General features: G+C 40.0%; 1 protein-coding gene across 1 annotated transcript in view; it reads left to right on the top strand.

Annotated features, from left to right (window-relative positions):
* The first annotated feature begins 334 nt into the window (after positions 1 to 334).
* Positions 335 to 26,895, top strand: part of ABCB4 (ATP binding cassette subfamily B member 4) — a 73,786-nt gene continuing 47,225 nt past the window's right edge. Inside the window, exons 1-8 of the mRNA XM_034964361.3 lie at positions 335 to 428; positions 728 to 813; positions 3,526 to 3,580; positions 13,292 to 13,442; positions 21,562 to 21,619; positions 23,039 to 23,230; positions 24,377 to 24,548; positions 26,093 to 26,217. Of these exons, the coding sequence (XP_034820252.2) occupies positions 734 to 813; positions 3,526 to 3,580; positions 13,292 to 13,442; positions 21,562 to 21,619; positions 23,039 to 23,230; positions 24,377 to 24,548; positions 26,093 to 26,217 (833 nt within the window). The 5' untranslated portion in view covers positions 335 to 428; positions 728 to 733. The remainder of the gene's footprint in view (positions 429 to 727; positions 814 to 3,525; positions 3,581 to 13,291; positions 13,443 to 21,561; positions 21,620 to 23,038; positions 23,231 to 24,376; positions 24,549 to 26,092; positions 26,218 to 26,895) is intronic.

Below are 26,895 nucleotides of genomic sequence, written 5' to 3'. Positions count from 1 at the left end.
CGCCGTCCTTGGAGATAATTGGGTTCAGTGCCACCTGGACCAGAACTGGGGATGCGGAAGCAAGAGGAGAGTCTATTGCTCTCTCTCGGTCCTGGGCCGCCCTGTGATTGTTGGGCGTCCGGAAACTGTCTCCCCTATGGGTTTAAAAACAAAACTGAGCGCCCAGGGGGTGTGACAGTCATCTGCAGGGGCTTGGGTGGCCCATCAGGCGAGGCTTTCTAGGCACCCGAGGCTCCAGGCTGATCTCGGTCTTATCCTGCGACCGGGCTGGTTCTGGCGGGTCGCCAGGGTGGGCGGCGGCCCCAGTCGGGCGCCCCGGCGGCAAGAGCGGCAGGCTGGGCCCCTGGCCCGCGCCTAGCCTGAGGAGAGAGCTGCGCGGGCGGCGGGAGCTGCTCTTGCGGGCCGCGGCCCTCGCCCTGGCTGCAACGGTAGGCGTTTCCCGGGCCGGACGCGCGTGGGGGGCGGGGGCGGGGGCGGGGGCGAGGCCGCGGCGAGCAAAGTCCAGGCCCCTCTGCTGCAGCGCCCGCGCGTCCAGAGGCCCTGCCAGACACGCGCGAGGTTCGAGGTGAGAGAGGTCCGGGCGCGTCTGGCCTCGAAGGGAGACCCGGGACGTGGGGCGCGGGGCGGGAGTGGCCGGACCTCCACCCAGTGCCCCCGGGCCCCGCGACTCGTGCGCCGGGCCGCCGGAGAGGGTGCACTTGGTTCTGAGGCTGTGGTTTCTCCTCAGGCTGAGATGGATCTTGAGGCGGCAAAGAACGGAACAGCCTGGCGCCCCACGAGCGCGGAGGGCGACTTTGAACTGGGCAACAGCAGGTACATCCCCAGCAGCCACTGGCTTTTCCGTTACACGCCAATCAGCAGGACCAAGTTCACCCTTGGAAAGAAGTTGTAAAAATCGGTTGATGCCTTTGAAGACCTTTGTTTTGGAGGCTTCTTTGAAGGGTCTTGCATCCGGTTCTGACCTTGGAGCAAACGTGTTGTGTGGCCTCAAAGAATGTCACTGAGGCTCCTTTTGGAACAGATTCAGGAAGAAAAGGCTGTCTTGAAAAGTGCTCCCTTCCCTTTGTGCAGGGGGGATTCAATGAATATCTGCATTGTATAACATTCATTGTATTACGTAACTCTTGAAACTTTTACAAATGACTTTCATATACATCATCTGATTGTTCAGACTTAAAGGGTGTCAGACATCTGCTGTCGATGGCTGTGCTTTTTGAACAAGGGCAGTGAAGCAAAAACTCCCTCCCCTCCTGCCCATCCCCTGTTATGTCTCTTCCTCCTTGTCTTACCCCTCCCCCTCCTCTCATCGCCAGGCTTATTTGTATTTCTCCTTTCTGGGAGGATAGGTGGGGAGGGGGAACTTCTGTACATCCGAATCAGTTTTGTTCAAGTGGTAGGGGGAAGCAGCGCTTCCTTTGCCTTCACGTCTTTCTCGGTTCCCCTGGCCCTTGTTAAACTCACTTCACAGGCTTTATGAGCGGGGCAGAAGTTCCCAGTCAATGGCGTGTGTCTTTGTTTCCTCTTTCACTGTGGGAATAGTGAATCATTTTCGCCTTTAGCCTGAAATAGTTTATGAGGCTATTACGGTCTCTGAGTTCATACCAGGCTACCCAGAAAAAATTGACCTGTGTCAAGTGATCACCCAGAGGGACAAATTTATCAGTTTCTGTAGTTTGTCCTCAAGCTGCTAGGGGCTTGATTAGCTAACTGAAAACATGCCTACCTGATGCTTAAACGGAAGCATTATTTTAGCCTGTTAATGTGGTTGTGCAGTAACCTTGCTGTATTTCTTCTAAGCACCATTGTATTTTTTCATAGAAAATTTAGTTTTGCCATGTAGAATTGAAAAAGTGATAGATGGTGTTCCTTCCAACGGAAGTACTTATACACGCAATAGAAAAATATGGTTTTCATCAGCTGGCTGTTTAGGCAGGGATTGACTGTGAGTCTATTAATAGATGGCATTTTCATGAAGAAGTCTATTTATGTATTGCACTGGCTTAACATTTGATGCGTGTGCAAAGGAGCTATTCCTACAAAAGGTGTAGTAACACTTCAGAACCCAGGAAAGTCCTCAGAGGGGAAGCCCACAGCTTCTGCTGGAAAGAAGAAAGCAGCTCAAAAGAGAAATACAGAAAGTTAACAATAAGTTAAGACCACATGATTATGAAATCAAATGTAGTGAAACTAATTTTTATAAAAGCAGACCAAAGATAATATATTTAAAGGAAGTTAAGCCTGCTTCAATCAAGTTAGTTATATTCTTGTTCTAATTATGTTGCTATTGGCCATGGCACATTCTTTTGAACATATTTAGTGGCAGATGTTTGTCCAGTGATTTTAGTCAATACTTTACATAATTTGGAATCATCTTATGAGTAAAACTTTATCATTTACCTGGATAAATGCATCATATATATGTAAAAATCATCATATATATAAAAATCATCATACACACACACACACACACACACTCCCTCATAGAGTTTATATTATAGTACGGAGGACAGACATAAATAATGCACATACTAAATAAGTAAACCACAGCCAATGTTAGAAGGTAATTAATGCCATGGAAAAAAGCATTAATCCAGGTTAAGGGGATCAGGAGTACAAAAGGGGAGTACTTTGTAATTTTAAGTAGGGTGGTTAGGGTAGATCTTATTTTAAAGGTAATATTTGAGCAAAGACTTGAAAGAAATGAGAGGAGACAGCTGTGTGGGTATCTAAGGAGAGAGCATTCCTGGAAAAGGTAACTGGCAATGCAAAGACCCTGAGTCAGGTACATGTTTGGTGAGTTCATGGAACAGCAGAGAGTCCAGGCTGGTTGGAGCAGAGTAAGCAGGTTTGGGAGTAGGGATGTGGTCAGAGAGGAAATAAGCAAACAGATCGTGTAGGACCTCAGAGGTTAATGCAAGGATTTTGGCTTTTATTGTAAGAAAAAGGAAAGCCATTGTAGGTTTTTGAGCAAAGAAGTAGTGTATGGCTTGGCATTTTGAAATAATTACTCTGACTGCTAGTTGAAGATAGACTGAAGCGGCATAGGTGGAAGTGGAGAGACTAGGCAGGAGGCTGCCCTACTGGTGACAGCAATGAAACTGGTGATAAGTGGTTAAATTCTAGATGTACTTTGAATGTATCACCAACAAGATTGCCTGACACCACTCTCCACAATCCTTCAGAAGAATAGACATTCGTAATTTTAAATCATGATTTTTTTTAATTTTAGAAAACAAATAACTTAATTGACTTAGCGACACTGTTAACATACTTATCTTTCCTGTGTATGTGAGCTCTGTAAGGCAGGCGACCATTTCTTATGTATCCATGTATCTTTGTAGTACCTTCGACGGTTACTTTTGTGCTTGCTATGTTTGTTGAACTGAATAATTTTGACATTTTGTGAACATCACTCTTATATTTGAAAATATAATAGTTGAATATTGTAACTAAACATATTTATGTTCAATTGATTGTAAAACATTTTGTAACAGTTTTAAATTGAAGCAATTCTATTTTTTACAGCAAACAAAAAAGGAAAAAAACGAAGACAGTGAAAATGATTGGAGTATTAACATTGGTAAGCTGTGAAATGTTAAATGTGAATAATCCTACCTTTTATTCAAATTTGAGGTATTGAATCAATTACCTTTAAAGCAAATACTTTAAGATTGTCTAGCTAGGCGAGCTGACTCATACTTGTAATCCCAGCACTTTGGGAGACTGAGGTGGGAGGGTTGCTTGAGCACAAGAGTTTGAGACCAGCCTGGACAACATAGTGAGATCTCATCTCTACAAAATAATAAAAATAAAAATCTTAAAAAATAGCATATGTCATGGCATGAACCTGTAGTCCCAGCTACTTGGGAGGCTGAGACAGGAGGGTCTTAGGAGTCTGAGGCTGCAGTGAGTTATGATCACACCACTGCACTCCAGCCTGGGTGGCAGAGCAAGACCCTGTCTCAAAAACAACGACAACAAAAAACTGTCTGCAGGCAGCAATAAATTGTCCTTGCTGCACCTGTGCTGTCTAAGTTTGGCTTATTATAGTCAATGACCCACATTCTCAAGATGGATGATTTTTTAAAAAGTAGAGACAGGCTGGCGATGACACCGGACAGAGCAAACTGGTGTGCAAGGAAAGTGAAAATGGGAATTGTGTTAGTAGCACAATGCAAACTCAACAATTTCAGGAAAATGCATTTCTGCATTTGCTTCACAGACCCCCACCCCAAATTTAGCTTAAAATAAGCTTGCATTTCAAGAAAGTAATTGTTAAGTACATAAATTTTAATTTAAGGAATCTACATTCACATTTGGTTTCCAAAAAATTGGCTAAATAGGGGGTAACTATTAGGGATTCTGATTATGCTTAAAACAGTTTTCGGTGCTTTTCTGTTGGTACAAGACAAGACAATATTTTTGGAAGAAGTCTCCTCATCTGGTTTTCATTTGAAATATGTCTTACAGAGGCAGCTCAAGAAAGCATTTACCCATTTTTGGTAAATATGACGTGTTTCAAACTGTGACAGCCATTATTTGGTAGCAAAGAAGTTAGAATTAAGTGTCATGTCAGCTGAAATCCAACTTAGTAATTAAATGGATAAAAAGACACCAAAACATCCACACTCTCAAACACTGCTGCATACTTCTCATGTAACCAAAAGCCCCTATTCATTGTCTTCTCTCCTCTTTTTTTATTTGTTTAAAAAGCCTCAGTAAGGGCAATTTAAAAAAAAATTAGCACTTTGGAGAATAAATTGTTTATCAAATGAAAGCTGGTTTTATCTATTTTTTTTTTAGAAGTTTTTTTTCTTTATTTTTTTAAATTTGTTTAAATTATACTTTAAGTTCTAGGGTACATGTGCATAACGTGCAGGTTTGTTACATATGTATACATGTGCCATGTTGGTGTGCTGCACCCATTAACTTGTCATTTACATTAGGTATATCTCCTAATGCTATCCCTCCCCCATCCCCCCACCCCACAATAGGCCCCGGTGTGTGATGTTCCCCTTCCTGTGTCCAAGTGTTCTCATTGTTCAGTTCCCACCTGTGAGTGAGAACATGAGGTGTTTGGTTTTTTGTCCTTGTGATAGTTTGCTGAGGATGGTTTCCAGCTTCATCCATGTCCCTACAAAGGACATGAACTCATCATTTTTTATGGCTGCATAGTATTCCATGGTGTATATGTGCCACATTTTCTTAATCCAGTCTATCATTGTTGGACATTTGGGTTGGTTCCAAATCTTTGCTATTGTGAATAGTGCTGCAATAAACATACTTGTGCATGTGTCTGTATAGCAGCATGATTTATAGTCCTTTGGGTATATACCCAGTAATGGGATGGCTGGGTCAAATGGTATTTCTAGTTCTAGATCCTTGAGGAATCACCACACTGTGTTCCACAATGGTTGAACTAGTTTACAGTCCCACCAATAGTGTAAAAGTGTTCCTATTTCTCCACATCCTCTCCAGCACCTGTTGTTTCCTGACTTTTTAATGATTGCCATTCTAACTGGTGTGAGATGGTATCTCATTGTGGTTTTGATTTGCATTTCTCTGATGGCCAGTGATGATGAGCATTTTTTCATGTGTCTATTGGCTGCATAAATGTCTTCTTTTGAGAAGTGTCTGTTCATATCCTTCACCCACTTGTTGGTGGGGTTGTTTATTTCTTGTAAATTTGTTTGAGTTCTTTGTAGATTCTGGATACTAGCCCTTTGTCAGATGAGTAGATTGCAAAAATTTTCTCCCATTCTGTAGGTTGCCAGTTCACTCTAATGATAGTTTCTTTTGCTGTGCAGAAGTTCTTTAGTTTAATTAGATCCCATTTTTGTCACTTTTGGCTTTTGTTGCCTTTGCTTTTGGTGTTTTAGACATGAACTTCTTGACCATGCCTATGTCCTGAATGGTATTGCCTAGGTTTTCTTCTAGGGTTTTTATGGTTTTAGGTCTAACATGTAAGTCTTTAATCCATCTTGAATTGATTTTTGTATAAGGTGTAAGGAAGGGATCCAGTTTCAGCTTTCTACATATGGCTAGCCAGTTTTCCCAGCACCATTTGTTAAATAGGGAATCCTTTTCCCATTTCTTGTTTTTGTCAGGTTTGTCAAAGATCAGACAGTTGTAGATGTATGGTATTATTTCTGAGGGCTCTGTTCTGTTCCATTGGTCTATATCTCTGTTTTGGTACCAGTACCATGCTGTTTTGGTTACTGTAGCCTTGTAGTATAGTTTGAAGTCAGGTAGCATGATGCCTCCAGCTTTGTTCTTTTAGCTTAGGATTGACTTGCCAATGCAGGCTCTTTTTTGGTTCCATATTAACTTTAAAGTAGTTTTTTCCAATTCTGTGAAGAAAGTCATTGGTAGCTTGATGGGGATGGCATTGAATCTGTAAATTACCTTGGGCAGTATGGCCATTTTCACGATATTGATTCTTCCTATCCATGAGCATGGAATGTTCTTCCATTTGTTTGTGTCCTCTTTTATTTCGTTGAGCAGTGGTTTGTAGTTCTCCTTAAAGAGGTCCTTCACATCCCTTGTAAGTTGGATTCCTAGGTATTTTATTCTCTTTGAAGCAATTGTGAATGGGAGTTCACTCATGATTTGGCTCTCTGTCTGTTATTGATGTATAAGAATGCTTGTGATTTTTGTACATTGATTTTGTATCCTGAGACTTTGCTGAAGTTGCTTATCAGCTTAAGGAGGTTTTGGGCTGAGACAATGGGGTTTTCTAGATATACAGTCATGTCATCTGCAAACAGGGACAGTTTGACTTCCTCTTTTTCTAATCGAATACCCTTTCTTTCTTTCTCCTGCCTGATTGCCCTGGCCAGAACTTCCAACACTATGTTGAATAGGAGTGGTTAGAGAGGGCATCCTGTCTTGTGCCAGTTTTCAAAGGGAATGCTTCCAATTTTTCCCGTTCAGTATGATATTGGCTATGGGTTTGTCATAAATAGCTCTTATTATGTTTAGATACCTCCCATCAATACGTAATTTATTGAGAGTTTTTAGCATGAAGGGCTGTTGAATTTTGTCAAAGGCCTTTTCTGCATCTATTGAGATAATAATGTGGTTTTTTTCTTTGGTTCTGTTTATATGCTGTATTACGTTTATTGATTTTTGTATGTTGAACCAGCCTTGCATCCCAGGGGTGAAGCCCACTTGATCATGGTGGATAAGCTTTTTGATGTGCTGCTGGATTCGGTTTGCCAGTATTTTATTTTATTTTATTTTGTTTTATTTATTTATTTATTTTTTGAGACGGAGTTGCGCTCTTTCGCCCAGGCCGGACTGTAGTGGCACTATCTGGGCTCACTGCAAGCTGCGCCTCCCGGGTTCATGCCATTCTCCTGCCTCAGCCTCTCGAGTAGCTGAGACTACAGGTGCCCACCACCACGCCCGGCTAGTTTTTGTATTTTTAGTAGAGACAGGGTTTCACCATGTTAGCCAGGATGGTCTTGATCTACTGACCTTGTGATCCGCCCGCCTCAGCCTCCCAAAATGGTGTGATTACAGGCATGAGCCACCGCGCCCATGGTTTGCCAGTATTTTATTGAGGATTTTTGCATCGATGTTCGTCAGGGATATTGGTCTAAAATTCTCTTTTTTTGTTGTGACTCTGCCAGGCTTTGGTATCAGGATGATGCTGGCCTCATAAAATGAGTTAGGGAGGATTCCCTCTTTTTCTATTGATTGGAATAGTTTCAGAAGGAATGGTACCAGTTCCTCCTTGTACCTCTGGTAGAATTTGGCTGTGATTCTGTCTGGTCCTGGACTTTTTTTGGTTGGTAAGCTATTAATTATTGCCTCAATTTCAGAGCCCATTATTGGTCTATTCAGAGATTCAACTTCTTCCTGGTTTAGTCTTGGGAGGGTGTATGTGTTGAGGAATTTATCCATTTCTTCTAGATTTTCTAGTTTATTTATGTAGGGGTGTTTATAGTATTCTCTGATGGTAGTTTGTATTTCTGTGATATCGGTGGTGATATCCCCTTTATCATTTTTTATTGCGTGTATTTGATTCTTCTCTCTTTTCTTCTTTATTGGTTTTGCTAGCAGTCAATCAATTTTGTTGATCTTTTCAAAAAACCAGCTCCTGGATTCATTGACTTTTTGAAGGGTTTTTTGTGTCTCTATCTACTTCAGTTCTGCTCTGATCTTAGTTATTTCTTGCCTTCTGCTAGCTTTTGAATGTGTTTGCTCATGCTTCTCTAGTTCTTTTAATTGTGATGTTAGGGTGTCAATTTTACACCTTTCCTGCTTTCTCTTGTGGGCATTTAGTGCTATAAATTTCCCTCTACCCACTGCTTTAAATGTGTCCCAGAGATTCTGGTATGTTGTGTCTTTGTTCTCGTTGGTTTCAAAGAACATCTTTATTTCTGCCTTCATTTCGTTATGTACCCAGTAGTCGTTCAGGAGCAGGTTGTTCAGTTTCCATGTAGTTGAGTGGTTTTGAGTGAGTTTCTTAATCCTCAGTTCTAGTTTGATTGCACTGTGGTCTGAGAGACAGTTTGTTATAATTTCTGTTCTTTTACATTTGCTGAGGAGTGCTTTACTTCCAACTATGTGGTCAATTTTGGAGTAAGTGCAGTGTGGTGCTGAGAAGAATGTATATTCTGTTGATTTGGGGTGGAGAGTTCTGTAGATGTCTCTTAGGTCCACTTGGTGCAGAGCTGAGTTCAATTCCTGGATATCCTTGTTAACTTTCTGTCTCGTTGATCTGTCTAATGCTGACAGTGGGGTCTTAAAGTCTCCCATTATTATTGTGTGGGAGTCTCTTTGTAGGTATCTAAGGACTTGCTTTATGAATCTTGGTGCTCCTGTATTGGGTGCATATATATTTAGGATAGTTAGTTCTTCTTGTTGAATTGATCCCTTTACCATTATGTAATGGCCTTCTTTGTATCTTTTGATCTTTGTTGGTTTAAATTCTGTTTTATCAGAGACTAGGATTGCAATCCCTGCCTTTTTTTGTTCTCCATTTGCTTGGTAGATCTTCCTCCATCCCTTTCTTTTGAGCCTATGTGTGTCTCTGCACGTGAGATGGGTTTCCTGAATACAGCACACTGATGGGTCTTGACTCTTTATCCAGTTTGCCAGTCTGTGTCTTTTAATTGGAGCATTTAGCCCATTTACATTTAAGGTTAATATAGTTATGTGTGGATTTGATCCTGTCATTATGATTTTAGCTGGTTATTTTGCTCATTAGTTGATGCAGTTTCTTCCTAGCCTTGATGGTCTTTACAATTTGGTATGTTTTTGCAGTGACTGGTACTGGCTGTTCCTTTCCACGTTTAGTGCTTCCTTCAGGACCTCTTTTAGGGCAGGCCTGGTGGTAACAAAATCTCTCAGCATTTGCTTGTCTGTAAAGTATTTTATTTCTCCTTCACTTATGAAGCTTAGTTTGGCTGGATGTGAAATTCTGGGTTGAAAATTCTTTTCTTTAAGAATGTTGAATATTGGCCCCCTCTGTCTTCTGGCTTGTAGAGTTTCTGCCGAGAGATCAGCTGTTAGTCTGATGGGCTTCCCTTTGTGGGTAACCTGACCTTTCTCTCTGCATGCTCTTAACATTTTTTCCTTCATTTCAACTTTGGCGAATCTGACAATTATATTTCTTGGAGTTGCTGTTCTCGAGGAGTATCTTTGTGGTGTTCTCTGTATTTCCTGAATTTGAATGTTGGCCTGCCTTGCTAGATTGGGGAAGTTCTCCTGGATAATATCCTGCAGAATGTTTTCCAACTTGGTTCCATTAATCCTGTCACTTTCAGGTACACCAATCACACATAGATTTGGTCTTTTCACATAGTCCCATATTTCTTGGAGGCTTTGCTTGTTTCTTTTTATTCTTTTTTCTCTAAACTCCTCTTCTTGTTTCATTTCATTCATTTAATCTTCAATCACTGATACCCTTTCTTCCAGTTGATCGAATTGGCTACTGAAGCTTGTGCTTTCATCACGTAGTTCTTGTGCCATGGTTTTCAGCTCCATCAGGTCCTTTAAGGACTTCTCTGCATCGGTTATTCTAGTTAGCCATTCATCTATTCTTTTTTCTAGGTTTTTAACTTCTTTGCCATGAGTTCGAACTTCCGTCTTTAGCTCAGAGAAGTTTGATCATCTGTAGCCTTCTTCTCTCAACTCATCAAAGTCATTCTCCATCCTGCTTTGTTCCATTGCTGGTGAGGAGCTGCATTCCTTTGGAGGAGGGGAGGTGCTCTGATTTTTAGAATTTTCAGTTTTTCTGCTCTGTTTTTTCCCCATCTTTGTGGTTTTATCTACATTTGGTTTTTGATGATGGTGACGTACAGGTGGGTTTTGGCATGGATGTCCTTTCTGTTTGTTAGTTTTCCTTCTAACAGTCAGGACCCTCAGCTGCAGGTCTGTTGGAGTTTGCTGGAGGTCCACTCCAGACCCTGTTTTCCTGGGTATCAGCAGCGGAGGCTGCAGAACAGCGAATATTGATGAACAGCGAATGTTGCTGCCTGATTGTTCCTCTGGAAGTTTCGTCTCAGAGGGCTGCCCGGCCATGTGAGGTGTCAGTCTGCCCCTACTGGGTGGTGCCTCCCAGTTAGGCTACTCGGGGGTCAGGGACCCACTTGAGAAGGCAGTCTGTCCATTCTCAGATCTCAAATGCTGTGCTGGGAGAACCACTACTCTCTTCAAACCTGTCAGACAGGGACATTTAAGTCTGCAGAGGTTTCTGCTGCCTTTTGTTCAGCTATGCCCTACCCCTAGAGGCAGAGTCTACAGAGGCAGGCAGGTCTCCTTGAGCTGTGGTGGGCTCCACCCAGTTCCTGGCCGCTTTGTTTACCTACTCAAGAGCTTCCTGGCCGCTTTGTTTACCTACTCAAGCCTCAGCTATGGAGGGCACCCTTCCCCCAGCCTCGCTGCCACCTTGCAGATTGATTTCAGACTGCTGTGCTAGCAATGAGCGAGGCTTCGTGGGTGTGGGACCCTCTGAGCCAGGCGTGGGATGTAATCTCCTGATGTGCCGTTTGCTAAGACCATTGGAAAAGCGCAGTATTAGGGTGAGAGTGACCCGATTTTCCAGGTGCCGTCTGTCACAGCTTTGCTTGGCTAGGAAAGGGAATTCCCTGACCTCTTGTGCTTTCCGGGTGAGGGGATGCTTCCCCCTGCTTTGGCTCATGCTCGGTGCGCTGCACCTACTGTCCTGCACCCACTGTCCGACAAGCCACAGTGAGATGAACCTGGTACCTCAGTAGGAAATGCAGAAATCACCTGTTATCTGTGTCACTTGCACTGGGAGCTGTAGACTGGAGCTGTTCCTAATCAGCTATCTTGGAACCGCCTCTGAAAGCTGGTTTTAATGCATAGGTTTTAAATCTGCCTCCTACAGAAAATACAATCCTACAAACCTTAATGTAGGAACAGAAAATTTCATTTGAATTTAGAAGTTTTAGCTTAAGTTAAACTTAAATTTAATCTTTATTTTCACCTCTTACTAGATATCTTAATAGATATTTTTTGTCCTGAAAGAGGTTGAGGATAAAACTGTGCTCTAACAGGAGTTAGAAATATATTATTTTCTGGAAAATCACTGAAAACAAACCTAGGTTTACTTAGGATGTTGCTGTGAATTTCACCTCGTTTTAAATTTATGCTTAGAGGCTGTAAAATTGTATTCAATTAATATGAAAACATTTAAAATGCTTTTTAATGTTAACAACCTGACCCTGTGCTTTTAACTATAGCTGACAGACTCAAGTGTTCTGTTTTCCTTTTCCCAGAACCACTAAAAATGAACCTTTGGGACCCTGGTCCCTTTGTGACAATTTTAGGGACCCAGCTCCATTGGCTCTTGACTTTACCTGCTCCCATTGTTTTATCCAAGCTCTGCCTGGTTTCTGACCCTTTGTCTCTTTCGGTTCTCTTGCTTGCCCTGTGTGTTTGATGATGGAGTTTGTCCCTGTCCCTGAAACCTTGCCTGAACTCCTGGAAATCTTTGAGAATGGTGTACACACATATCCACTTTCCACCATGTGCCTCTAACCTCAGCCTCACCCGGGTTATTGACCCAGTCTGACCTAGCTTCAGCCCTCAAAGGCTCCACTGTGCCAAGCCTGGCTCATCACCCTCTCTCCCAATAACTGTTCCTTGTCCCCAAAAGGGGCTGAGGTGGGGGGAATGGGCAGAGTAAAGCATTTTAAAAGAGAGGAGAGAAAAAAAAGATAGGAAGCTATAGAAATGGAAATGTAAGAGGAGGAAAATGTAGTCTAGAAGGCAGAGGAGGAAAGAAGAACAAAGAGAAAGAGAGCCATAAATGGGTCAATCAAAAACAGAAAGAAAAGGTGAGAAATGGAAGAGGACTAATAAGACAGTAACAAAGTCCTTTGAAGTGTTAGAAGACTGATCTGCTGGTTAGTTCTTGAGGGTTGTGCACTTCACTGTGACAACTGGTATCACCCTTCCCCTCTGTAGGTAGTACTGTGTCCAAGATTCTTGGTGTGGCCCACCAGCGCAGGCCTTCTATCTCTCTCCAACATCCTCTCCCACACTTTGTACTGTGCCCTTCAGGAATTCCACTGCCAGGGGTTACTTAAGCATTCCATGTAGTTTCTAGTTACCTTCTTATTCTAAGCCTAAATTCTTCCTACTTCTTCTACACTCGCCGATTCTTCTCCAGCGAACTCCCTCTTACCCTTCAAGGTTCTGCATACTTGGCAGGTGACACTGGTGAAAACTAAATTTTTAAAAAAGGTTCTGCATAAGGATCTCCATAGGCAAGACTTCCCTAAGGTGCATATATAGACACACTGTAATGTTTATTGTGCTTCCCTACTGAGTTGCCTTTTTAAAGCTAACTTAAACCATCTAAAGGGATCTTATCTCAAAACTCAGAGCATCTATTTTCCTCTATTTTAAATTCTCCCTCTGAAATATTCTGAATGCTTTTTTAAAGGATGTGGTGTGTGTGTGTGTGTGTGTGTTTAAACTTAATGTCTTTCCCTAGCCATTCTTTATTACCACAGGAGCTCTGGGAGATCAAATAATATTTCTTAAACCTTTATCCCTTTTGATTGTATAGTAATTATTTATTCAAATCAGATACCAATTAAACATAATTAGATTGATTTCTTCACAGAATACAAAATAAACAGAATCATGAAATTAAGCTGTTAATGATTTGAAGGCCTCCTTTTCTAAGACATTCATTTACAACTCTTAAAAAAGTACTGACTTTAAATAAAAATCCAAAGAATATATAATTATGGAAGAGGAGAAATTCCATTCCACAGCTAAGTATTATTTTATTTCCTTTTTTTAGTTTCGATACTCCGATTGGCAGGATAAATTGTTTATGTCGCTGGGTACCATCATGGCCATAGCTCACGGATCAGGTCTCCCCCTCATGATGATAGTATTTGGAGAGATGACTGACAAATTTGTTGATACTGCAGGAAACTTCTCCTTTCCAGGTAAGCATTTCTTTACCTTTTAAAAAAATCCATAGCATTTCTTTAACTGGGTAAAAATTTGGGAGTTGATTTTGCTATTCATTACCATCTTATTTAATGATTTGGATATCTGGTTGACTCCAGATATCATAGAAGGAGTTGTAAAATTCTCAGAAAATTGTTCAAATACTCATTTAAATTTAAAGAAATACGTGTATTGTTGTTTGACTTTTAATACAGGTGAAGGAAATACACAGGAAGCTTCTAAATGAAGTAAGGAAGTCACTGTACTTGAGAACAGTGGAAATGTAATGAGAGTATCTCTATGCAGTATCCATCCCATTAGTAATTGCTGATGAGTTTCAAAGCACATCAGTTAAACATGGCAGTACTTCTTAGCTGTGTTTAGCTTGTAGATCTGTTTCTGGGTTTTCTTTTCTTCTCTCCCCTTCACCTTAAAAAAAATTATACCCATTTTCTGTCTCTAATTTTGGATCAACTAGATTGACTGGAACTTGAGATGGCATTTCACTAAAGAGTGAATGGATTCAATACATCCCTTGGAATTCACCCAAAGGACTATGATTACTGAAGAGCCAAAAGTGTCCCATAAGTTAATGTTATCAATATGAGAGGCCCTGACAATAGCATTAGAGTGGGGCTCCAATAGACATGGTTATTTTCATAGTAACGAAATTCAACATAGAAAGGAAAATTTTCATGCTTTCTACCAAGCCTGAAGCCTCTTTTCTCTAAGAGACCTTGTGGGCACTGGGCTGGAGAAGACTGAGTGAAGCTTTACTGTTGCACAGATGGTAGAATATTTTCAAAACACTGGTAAAGGAAAGGCAGCTTTCTTAGCAAAGATATGTAAGAAAAATTACTCTATCATTTAGACAGCATTGAATAAGAATTTACAGTGTTCACTGACTGAGAACTACATATTTAGTTACTATTGTAGGCCTTACGTGTAATTTCCTAAGAGAATAGGATTGTTTAATTAATACAGCAGAATATGTTTACATAAATATTGATAAATATTAATGCCTTTTAAAAATCCAGTAAAAGCATCCTTTGAATATTTAAAGCAAACTCCTATAAAAGTTTATTTATTTATTCTCAAGAAATATAGTTTCTGAAAAAAAACTCTTTATAATAAAAATAACAATAATGGTGATTTTTCATTGTGCTTACTATGTGCTAGGTCCTATGCTGAGCACTTTACATACATTATTCCACTTTACCCTCACAAGAACAATACTACACAGTAGGTAATGTTATCTTCTGTGATAGATGACAAAACCAAGGCTTGGAGAGGGCAAATAACTTTTCCATAGTTACACTGCTGGTCTTTCTGCCATCCAAACCATGCTTATTATCATATATAGTATAGTGTCAATATAGATGATTCAGAAAAAAAAGTGCTTGGGGAAGTTTTAAATGGATTGCTTATTTGTGACTAGTGACCATAACTTTAACATAAACATTGTGAAGTTGTGGTAGGACAGATAGTTTAAAAAGTCTTTAAAGAGGCTGGGTGTCGGTGGTTCACACCTGTAATCCCAGCACTTTGGGAGGCAATTAAGTTTTGAGTTTGGGAGTTCGAGACCAGCCTGACCATTGTGGAGAAACCCCATCTCTACTAAAAATACAAAATTAGCCAGGCATGGTGGCTCATGCCTGTAATCCCAGCTACTCTGGAGGCTGAGGCAGAGGAATCGCTTGAACCCAGGGGGCGGAGGTTGCCATTGCACTACAGCCTGGGCAACAAGAGCAAAACTCCGTCTCAAGAAAAAAAAAGTCTTTAAAGAAATGGGAGAGGTAGGAATTTTCTATTGTCTATTTGTTTTCCTAGAAAATCTACAGATCTACAACATATTAATTTTGTATACATATAGAGCAGGATGATGCCCATATTAAGACACCTCAGTTAAAAATCTATTTCTTATGGAATACTACACACCTATAAATAATACGAAATCACCAGCTACTTGGGAAGCTGAGGCTGGAGAGTTGCTTGAACCCAGGAGGTGGAGGTTGTAGTGAGCCGAGATGGCGCCACTGCACTCCAGCCTGGGCGACAGTGCAAGACCTTGTCTCAAAATAAATAAATATATACAAAATTGTGTCCTTTCCAGCAACATGGATACAGCTGGAGGCAATTATCCTAAGCAAATTAACACAAGAATAGAAAACCAAATACTGCATATTCTCACTTATAAGTGGGAGCTAAGCATTGGGTAACACATTGACATAAAGATGAGAACAATAGACACTGAGATCTACTAGAGAGGGGAGGGAGGGCAGCAAGTGTTGAAAAACCAAATACTAGGTATTATGCTCACTACCTGGGTGACAGGATCATTCATGTCCCAAACCTCAGCATCACACAGTATCCCAATGTAACAGAACTGCACATATACCCCCTGAATCTAAAATAAAAATTGAAATTATTTTAAAAAGAAAAGAAAAAAGAAATGCAGACTCCCAGGCCACATCCTGGACCCACTGAATTAGCAATGGTATTTTAGCAAGACATTTCCTTCCCCACAGTGAATCAGAGATGCATTTATGCACATTAATGCTCAAGGGTCTATTAAATGGTCTGACCTTCCAGATGCGGAGCTGGGTTTCTCACCCATCCCTTTAGTAGCAGGACAATGACTGTATAGGAACTTACACCAGCTGCCTTTGATTTCCATCTTATTTCATCTGGAAAAAAAAAATCAAAGAAACTACAAAGACGTTTCTCCAACTCCTGAATTGTCAGCACCATATCTCCACTGCCCCTACTTTGAAATTATCTTTGGGTTTCACATTTCCTGATCTTCAAACCATAAAGCACCATTTATTAGAGCACCAATGGAATATTTTTGTGGAATAAGACCCAACTTTATCTGTGCATGTATGGTCTAGCACCTCTTTTCAAGTGTCGCAGATATTATCTCTTGGTGACTCACATTAGCCTTCCAGCGAAGCACTTATATGTCCATAAAATATCTGTGAAATAATGTAGAGAAACTGATGATTACTTCTAGGGAGAGAAAGTGAGTGGCTTTGAAAATGGGTGGGTGTGATGTCTCCCTGTATTCTCGCTTGTAACTGTTGACGTATACACCTTTACCAAGAAAAAATAAATTTAAAGTAAAAAAAAAATTTTAAATGGCTTCTACACAGGGTTAAAAAAATCAGATTAACAGATGAATGGAAAAATAAGATATGGTAGATACATACAATGGAATATTATTCAGCCTTTTGAAGGGAAATAACTTCTGACATATGCTACGTCATAGATGAACCTTGAGGACATGATGCTAAATGAAATGAGCCACTCAAAAAAAGATAAATACTGTTCGATTCTACTTTTATGAGGTATCTAGAGTAAAATTCATAAGAACGCAAGTGGAATGGTGGTTAATAGGGGTTGTGGGGAGGAGCAGTGGGGAGCTGTTGTTTAATGGGCATAGAATTTCAATTTTGCAAGATGAAAAAGTTCTGGAGGTTGGCTGGACAACAGTGTGAATATACTTAACAGTACTGAACTGTACACTTAAAAATAGTTAACATGGTAAACTTTATGTAAGGTATTTTATCACAATTAAAATTTTTAAAGTCAGATTAAAGCAATGCAATTCACTTATCACACATCATTTCTCTTTTGGACCAATTTTATTAGTTCTGTTTTTGTTTTTACTAATACCAGAATAATTCCCAACTTTCTTATTTGGAGCAGTTGGCTTTTTTTTTTTTTTTAACTTGTGCCTAATTATGAAACTGAATGGCTTTAAGCTGGACATGGCAGAGAGGTGCCAAATTCAAGGTCTCTCTGGGGAATGGCACAAGCAAGTCACTTACAGAACTGTGATTGACACAGAGATAAACTCGCGAGAGTTGCCAACTTTGTTTTGGTAGCCTCCGAATTATAAACACTCCTGTTATGATGCTTGGTACCCTGTAGCCATGTTTCTCATTAGGCTTACTGGATGCTGTGGAATATTTAGAATGGAAAGTTCCTCAAATGTTATGAATTTCCAGCATCCACTCTTTGGTCGTTTGTAAAAATAATATTCTCATACCTCTTAGAAGACAATGAAATCTTTAAAGGATACTCACTCTAAATCCAGACTGCTTATTGATGTGTTGAGAGTTGTAGAGTTTAACAAAAATCATGGGGGTTGGGAACAGATAGAGTGAGGTACTTAGCTGAAGTTCCAGCTTATCTCATAGAGATGTTTACTTAGTCTATTCTTTAGAATTGTTGGATGCTTGGACAACCAGACTTAATAGGAGCCAAATGAGAAAGGCATGTTAGAAGAAAAAAAGGTTTATATTACAAGAGGGTCTGACAATGACTTATTGTGAGCAAAGCTCGTCCTTGTCAACAGAATAAAGCCACTCCATGACAGGGTTGTTCCCTCACAATGAGTCAGTTGTGCAGAAAGTATGCACACAACATTCTGCATCCAAAACATTAAGGACAGAGTTGGAGAAAACAGTTTTTCTGCAGAGTGTCAAGGACTTGATATCTTTTATGCTGTCTCTGTGACTATAATAGTCTAGAAAATTCTGCGGGGAAATAGCTGCACCCTGATTGTCCTTGCATTGCCTCTTGGTTGAGGGGAAAAATGCCATTTTGAGCCCCCAAGATATCTTCATAACTGTCCATAGTGCGTAGGGTGCCTGAACAAACACCAGCTCTTTATTTTATAATGAATAGTTATATGTGTTAAAAGAAGTCCTAGGCAACATTTAAAAATAACTAAAAGCATATAATTGGATTGTTTGTAACACAAAGAAAGGAGAGATGCTTGAGGTGATGGATACCTCTCGTTCTTCCCCTTTGAAAAAAAAAGAAGTCTTGGGCAGAATCAGGGAAGGCAGATGTTGATTTACTTTGAGACTCAAAAGTGAAAATGAAGACTATGTTTCCCTATCTAATCCTTAATGTATACACTGCTTATTCAGACCCTTCACCCATAAGCTGTGTGACCATGAGCAAGTCTCTTAACCTCTATAATCCTTACTGTTCTCACCTTTGAGAGGTAAGCATCAATTTACTGATAGAATTAAGTGAGATGATTTGTGTAAAGTGTCTGGAACATAGTAAATGATCAATAAATATTGGGAGAAACTAGCTATAAGAACTTGGAAATGAAACAACCCACTCTGTCTCTTCATCTGTAAAATGGATAGGTTATATAGGTACTCTCTAAAATGAACAGGCAGCTTCAGGAGTTCCCCAGTTCCTTACTATGGGAGGCATTCAGGTGGACTGGGGTGTAAGTTCTCCATCCTGGCATATTAGAATCAACCAGGGTACGTTTTCTTTTTTGAGACAGGGTCTTGCTCTGTTGCCCAGGCTAGAGTGCAGTGAAGTGATCATAGCTCACTCCAGCCTTGAGCTCCTGGGCTCAAGTAATCCTCCTGCTTCAGTCTCCTGAGTAGCTGGGACTACAGGCACCTGCCACCATGCCCGGCCAACTTTTTGTAAAGGTGGATTTCACCACATTGCCCAGGCTGGTCTCAAACTCCTGGCCTCAAGTGATCCTCCCGCTTCAGCCTCCCAAAGTGCTGTAATTATAGGTGTGAGCCACCAGGCCTGGCAGGGGACACTTTATAAAAATGTGATGCTCTGGACTCAACCAGAGATTCTGGCTGCATTGGGCTTGAGTGGAGCCTGAACATCTGTAATTCTTAAGCTCCCCATGTAATTCTAATGCACAGACAACGTTAAGTACCACCAAGCCAAATGACCATGTAGATATCGTTTATGAGACTGAAGCAGAATAGGTAGCATCTGACAAGACCAGGAGTAGGCTCTTTTCAGATCTAGCAGGCCATGACTTTTCAGGCAACACACCAACATACATTTAGTTCACCTTTGTCCCAGGCAGCAGAAACTCTGAGTTTCCCCGGGGACTCTGGAGCTCCTCAGGTTACTAACCCAGCACTAGATTTCCATTCTTGGGACTCTGAGAAAGGAGCGGGTCCAATCTGGAACGCTCATAGATTCTTTCCTAGGAGGGAGAGTCAATTTGAGTTGGTATCTGTGTTAGTCCATTTTGTGTTGCTAGGAAGGAATACCTGAGACTGGGTAATTTATGAAGAAAATATGTTTATTTGGCTCATGGTTCAGCAGGCTGTAAAAGTATGGTACCCACATCTGTTTGGGGCTTCTGGCAAAGCCTCAGGAAGCTTTTACTCAGTGAGGGAAGGTGAATGGGGAGCAGATGTGTCACATGGAGAGAGAGGGAGCAGGAGGGAGAGACCAGGCTCTCTTTAACAACCAGCTGTCACATGAACTGAGTGAGAACTCGCTCATTATCTCAGGGAGGGCACCAAGCCATTCATGTGGGATCTGTCCCCTTGACCCAAACACCTCCCATCAGGCCCCACCTCCAACACTGAGGATCACATTTCAACGTGAGATTTGGAGGGAACAAACATCCAAACCATATCAGTATCCTTATTGAGAGAATTTAAAAGTTTGAGGTAGGTGTTGAAAGACAGGAAAAACTTATTTAAGATTTCACCCAATTTTTCAGTTCAGGGAAATAAAAAAACCACAATGATTTTTACAAATGCCACAGCTTTAGAATAGCTTGCCTGCCTCTAGTTCCAAATACTCTTCCAATTTGCCCTATTTAAAACTTCAGGATGGAAATGAACACACAGAAATGAACTGATAAGATGAAAAGTAAAATAGGGTATGAATCTTCAAGGTTCTGATAGCTTATAAAGAGCTAGATTAATAATCAGAAATTTCACTGTGAACATCAGTAGAAATTATAATCCTGGGGAAAAGATGATGCTGCAGTTGGGGCCAGATGCCTGGTAACTGATCCTGACAGTAGTTTGAGTTTTAAATAAGTTTCGACCTTATCTTTCTTTGGAAAAAGATAAGGAGGATACACAGCACCACGAAAACATGACCCCTGGGCTATTTACACATGGCAAAGGAACCAAGAGACCAATTTCTCTCCTAGGACCATGGAAAATGAGAAATGTGTACCCTGATGTGTTTTCTCAACAATGCTGTGGTGATATTTTATCCTATTATTTTGTGAATGCAGTAGATGTAGGCTGTTTCTTATTTTTTCATTTGTGTTTTCTAAAAAGTAAAAATAAGTCATTGTCACATGAATAAATCAGTATAGTATAGTGTTATGAGCATAGGCCAAATTGCCTGGGCTGACTTTCAGCTCTGCCACTTACTAGCTGTATGACATTGAGTAAGTTACTTTATTTATCTGTGCCTCCATTTCCTATTCTATAAAATGGGGTTTGTAAAATAGTCTCACCTCATAAGATAATTAAATGAATTAACACACCTAAAGTATTCAGAGCAGTGCCTGGTATTTAATAAATGCTCAATAAATATTAGCTATTATTAAAACATGGAAATCAGGAAAGATACATTGACATTTTATCAAATTAGCTCCAATTAATAGACAATAGATTTCTTTCCAATTAATACTGCTTCAAAAATACTAGAATACAGCAGTGCTGGTAAACAAGAGGTGGAATGCAGGATGTTCACTAATTGCCAGTGATCACTGACATGCCTTTGAGCAACTAAGTTATCTTCCCTGTCTAGTTTTTCCTCCTTTGCGATGGATGTAACTTAGCCTTTCCCTTACTTATGTCATATGAGACATGTCAAGAAAAAACACACAGATATAAAAATAAAATTTATTGAAGTATCTATAAAGTGCTTTGAGCCACCAAAAAAAAAAATGCCTCTTAAATCCTGTGTTTTCTATTTTAAATATTTCTTATTCCCTCCTCTGTCTTCTGTGTGTTTTGTGGCTTCCTTGTCTCTTCAGTGGCTCCTCTGTGCCTCCTTAGAAGGCTGCTTTGCTAAAGGCTGAGACCGCCAGGATGGGGGAAAGACCTGGGAGGGCTTATCTTCCCCTTTCTTGGCCCTTAATGTCCAGTACCTAAATCCTTGGGCTCTTTACTTGAGTAAAGTGAAAAGAATGCACTTAAGTGTGCAAAGAAAAATGTTTTTTAAAGAGAAACTTAACAATAGCATCTTCTGGCTTTCATACATTTAAATTATTAACAGATTTTTTTAAACCTGGCAATGCCTATTAATAGTTTGATCTTTTAACATGTTTTATTTTATTTTTTAATTTAGTGAACTTTTCCTTGTCGCGGCTAAATCCAGGCAAAATTCTGGAAGAAGAAATGACTAGGTAACTCATATATATGGTGTACTTTTTTAAAGTTTCATTTGAAGATAATTTGCAATTACAGAGTTATAAGAATATACAAATAACGTGTACTCTTTACCCAGATTCACCTATTGTTATCATTTTTGCTCCCAAATCCCAATTTAAAGTAAGATGCACACATCATGGCCCTTTACTGCAGTGTGACTCCTAAGAATAAGGATATTTTCTTACATAATCACAGTACAGCTATTAGCTTCAGTAAATTTCAGTACTTTTATCTAATATAACATCTATATTCCAATTTTGTCATTTGATCCAATAATGTCATTTATGGCATTTTCTCCTCCTTCTAGTTTCTCACTAGAAATCTCTAAAGCCTGTAAGCATGATGTTTGTATGTCTGCATAGCAGTGTTGCTGATTGTAATGAGTGCTGTCTGTATGCTAAAAGGCCTGAAAGGTGTCTATCTGGAAGCAGTTTGTAAAATTAGATAATAAAAATTTGAAAGTATTGATATGTACTTATTATTTTTAAAAATACTAACTTTCTACTAATTTGGTAAAACATTCCAAATTCGTTCGAATTCATGACATTTCATCATATCTTTTTTTAAAATATTTCAAATTCTGACAAATAGGAACAAAGTTTTTTGGTTCTTTTTATAAAGAATGCGGAAAAATCAATATGGAAAGGGCGATTTCACATGTTCAATCTGCTTATTACTATATTTGCAATATGTAAATAGTAGTGAACTTTTCAGTACAATAAGATATACAAGTCTAGAATATAATTATTAAAGAGGAGTTAAATTGTATCCACAAGTTATCAATATCAGTTAAAAACAAATCATTAACTTTTTTGCAGTTAACAACAAAAATTTATCCATTTTCTTTGGCTAACAGTTCAAGTAAATAGATTTGCCATCATGGAGCTCATCACTTTATAATTTAAAAAAAGAAAAATGTAATGTCTGTTTGTTATAATGTCCTATACAGTTTTTGTTATAAGTTTAGTAAATTGATTAATTTCCAGTTCTGAAAATTTCTCCTGAAAGAGATGAATAAAGGATGGTAGGGTGGGGGCGGTGGCTCATGCTATAATCCCAGCACTTTGGGAGGCGGAGGTGAGCAGATCACCTGAGGTCAGGAGTTCGAGACCAGCCTGGCCAACATGGTGAAACCCCATCTCCACTAAAAATACAAAAATTAGCCAGGTATGGTGGTGCATGCCTGTAATCCCAGCTACTCGGGAGGCTGAGGCAGGAGAATCACTTGAATCCAGGAGGCGGAGGTTGCAGTGAGCTGAGATGGTGCCACTGCACTCTAGCCTGGGTGACAGAGTGAGACTCAGTTTCAGAAAAGAAAAGAAAAGAAAAGAAAAGAAAAGAAAAGAAAAAAGAAAAGAGAAGGTATTTAATAGAGCCTTTCTCTTTTTTTTCAGATATGCATATTACTACTCAGGATTGGGTGCTGGAGTTCTTGTTGCTGCCTATATACAAGTTTCATTTTGGACTTTGGCAGCTGGTCGACAGATCAGGAAAATTAGGCAGAAGTTTTTTCATGCTATTCTACGACAGGAAATAGGATGGTTTGACATCAACGACACCACTGAACTCAATACGCGGCTAACAGAGTAGGTACATTGTTAATGTCACACTTTCATATAGAAATTAATTACTGTGTGAAAATATGTCAAGGAAAGATTTTAAATGAAAAATGTTACTAGATTGAGCATCTGATCTATATTAGAAATCGATCATCTGGCAGCCATGTCTAGCAGCACCTATAGCCTATGCCATTGCATGTTGGCTTTCCCCCAAGGTGCATAGTAGGTTTATTTGAGGACTGAGCTCACATCTTATACCTGTTTATTTCTCATGGAACTTTCTACTGCAGGACCTGACAGGTGCTAGACTGTCAGTAAAGATGGTTGAATCAATGAATAGATGATTGAATTAATTTACAAAGAGACTTGCTTTAGTAATTGTCGACTCTTCACTTATTCAACAAATATTTGAGGGTGTTTCATGTGTGAAGTACCATTCTGTGTGTTCGTAATATATCAGTGAACAAAGCACAGATCTCTGTCCTTTTGGTGCTTACATTCCAGTAGAGGGAGATAGATGATAAACTTTCCTGACTGGGAGTCCTGGCAAAGGCATCCTGAGCAAATAAGTCAAAAAAAAAAAAAAAAAGGGAAAAGCAAGACATTTAGGGCCTTGTAAACCTCCACAAAGACTTCAAGACTTCAGCTTTCACCCAGTGAAATGGCAGCCGCTGGAAGTTTCTGAGCTGAGGAGTAGCATGGTCAGACTTGCATTTTCAAAGCATCCCACTGGCTGCTGTGTTGAGAATAGACTTGGTTGAGAATAGGGGCAAGAGTAGAAGCAAAGATCTCTTCCCTATTACTTCCCTATAAGAAGAAATGCAGTAATACTTCCCTATTACTGTTGCTTATTATTGTTGCAATGTTCTTCTTAATTCTTGCTTTTAAACAGATACATTTGTATGCTCAAAATGTTAATGCTTCTCTCATAGGATTGACTCATTTAATAGTATCAACTTAATGGTACTAACTTATTAGAAGCATTGATTAATCCTGAATTTCTTCCTTTGTGCGGTGTTTAGGTGGGGAAGATGTTATTCAAGAGGCTAAGACTCTGAAAGAGGCTTGCAGTCAGTGAACAAATTTTACTTGTCTATGTGTTTGTTGGATGTCTACTTCATCTTTCTAACTGAAACCTCCTGCCTGTAACCACTTAGGTGTGATCTTTTTTAGTGACATCTCCAAAATCAGTGAAGGAATTGGTGACAAGGTTGGAATGTTCTTTCAAGCAGTAGCCACGTTTTTTGCAGGATTCATAGTGGGATTCATCAGAGGATGGAAGCTCACCCTTGTGATAATGGCCATCAGCCCTATTCTGGGACTCTCTGCAGCCGTTTGGGCAAAGGTATGTGAAACCTGGGCCTTTTTATGTGTGTTAACCCCTGCACACAGTAATCTTTAATATGCAGAAGTCTCGTACTTGTACCTGTGCAGGTCTACATTAAATGTCAGTTGAAACTACATCCAGTAACATGGTGTTAATATGATGCTTTCATAAGGAAATTAATTTTTAACATAATTCAAAATGTCACAGGCTGGGTGTGGTGACTCATTCCTATATCCCAGCACTTTGGGAGGCCAAGGTGCGTAAGTCACTTGAGGTCAGGAGTTCCAGACCAGCCTGGACAACATGGCAAAACTCTGTCTCTACTAAAAATATGAAAAACTAGCCTTGCATGGTGGTGCATGACTGTAATCCCAGCTACTTGGGAGGCTGAGACAGGAGAATCGCTGAACTCAGGAGGTGGAGGTCGCAGTGAGCCCAGATCATGCCACTTCACTCCAGCTTGGGTGACAGAGTGAGACTTCATCTCAAAAAAAAAAAAAAAAAAAAAAAAATTCACAGTTCTTACTTCGATTACCCTTAGTTAAGGAAGTGCAACTTTAAAATATAACATTTCCCTCAAATTATTGCATGAACATAAAAATTTTAAATAGAGTTTGGATTTGTTCTATTTATTTTAATCATTACCTGTGATGGTTAAGTGGCACTCTGCCAGTTTTGCCTGGCAATAAAATACACAAAATGTATTCTGCTTTAGCCAACACTTCAGAGTTGAGAAATTTTACTGGCAATTTTTGCTCATCCTGGCGTTGATGATTTACACAGTGAACTACCTGTATCTCTTTTGTTTTGATTCTTCCTTTGCTTTTCTCCTGAAACATCTTGTTTGGCTATCTTATTATTCAGCAGAATGCCCATGAGGAGGTCTGGAAGTATTGTTTTTATAGTAATTAAAAATTGTGACACAAGTCCAAAGTGGGTGGATCACGAGGTCAGGAGATTGAGACCATCCTGGCTAACACAGTGAAACCCTGTCTCTACTAAAAATACAAATAATTAACCAGGCGTGGTGGTGTGCACTTGTAGTCCCAGCTACTCGGGAGGCTGAGGCAGAAGAATCGCTTGAAACCGGGAGGTGGAGGTTACAGTGAGCCGAGATCGTGCCACTGCACTCCAGTCTGGGCAACAGAGTGAGACTCCGTCTCAAAAAAAAAAAAAAAAAAAAAAATTGTGACACAATAAAGTTAAGAATGGTAAATTCTTTCAAAGCAGTAAAGTTTTATTTTATTTTACCTTACAACTAACAAAGAAAAACAGTAGATGTGGAACTTGACAGTGTTCCCAAGAGTGCTATTTAGAGAATTATGTGTGGATTTTCTTTTTTCCTGAGTACTCTTGGGGAGCCTATCACCAGGATGGGTCAGATATAGCCTTTGAGGGATGTGGACGCAGCCATTGGATCCAGAACACTGGCATTTGCTACATGACTTTAATATTTGTTAAAGGAGAGGGTTTGGGAAGAAAAAGTAGGTTAAAGAGTTGACCAGAGTGCCTTTAAACTTTTCTCCCTATACAAAAGTGATCACTGTTTCTTTTCTGTCCAGATACTCTCGGCATTTAGTGACAAAGAACTAGCTGCTTATGCAAAAGCAGGCGCCGTGGCAGAAGAGGCTCTGGGGGCCATCAGGACTGTGATAGCTTTCGGGGGCCAGAACAAAGAGCTGGAAAGGTCAGGAAGGTTCTTTAGCCACTGGTTTAAAGAATGTGTTTTTACATTTTGTTGCTTCTTCTTTTGTGGTATGTGTTTTTTACCTTCCCTTTCCTAATATTAACCCTTCTCGCATAAATTATAAGCACCCTTTACTGATGGCTATAGTTGAATGTCAGACTCTAAAGCAAGATTCTTAATCTTTTATGCTCCATGGACTCTTTTGGCTATGTGATAATACAAATGGACTCCCTTGTTTTTAAATGCATAAACCAAAATATGCTAGCCCTTTGGGAAGCCAAGGCAGGAGGGTAGCTGGAATCCAGGAGTTCAAGACCAGCCTGGGCAATGTAGTAAGACCCTGGCTCTACAATTTTTTTTTTTAATAAGCTGAGTGTGGTGGTGTGCACCTGTGGTCCCAGCTACTCAGGAGGCTGAGGCAGGAGAATCCCTTGAGCCCAGAATGTCAAGGGTGCAGTGAGCTGAACTCCAGCCTGGATGATAGAGTGAGCCTCTATCACAAAAAAAGAGTAAACATTTTTTAAAAACCAAAAAAAAAAAAATAAATAAAAGCCCCCAAAAACAAAATAAGTAGGGTTACAAAGGAAAATAATTATATTAAAAATACTTATCAAAATATTTTTTATTTTATTTTACTCCCTTAATGACTATGAACTGGAATATAGAAGAGAAAAACCT

The sequence above is a fragment of the Pan paniscus genome, chromosome 6, assembly GCF_029289425.2.
Source record: "Pan paniscus chromosome 6, NHGRI_mPanPan1-v2.0_pri, whole genome shotgun sequence".
Lineage (NCBI taxonomy): Eukaryota > Metazoa > Chordata > Mammalia > Primates > Hominidae > Pan > Pan paniscus.
Note: the sequence above shows the minus strand (reverse complement) of the source record. Positions and strands in the feature narration are given on the sequence as shown.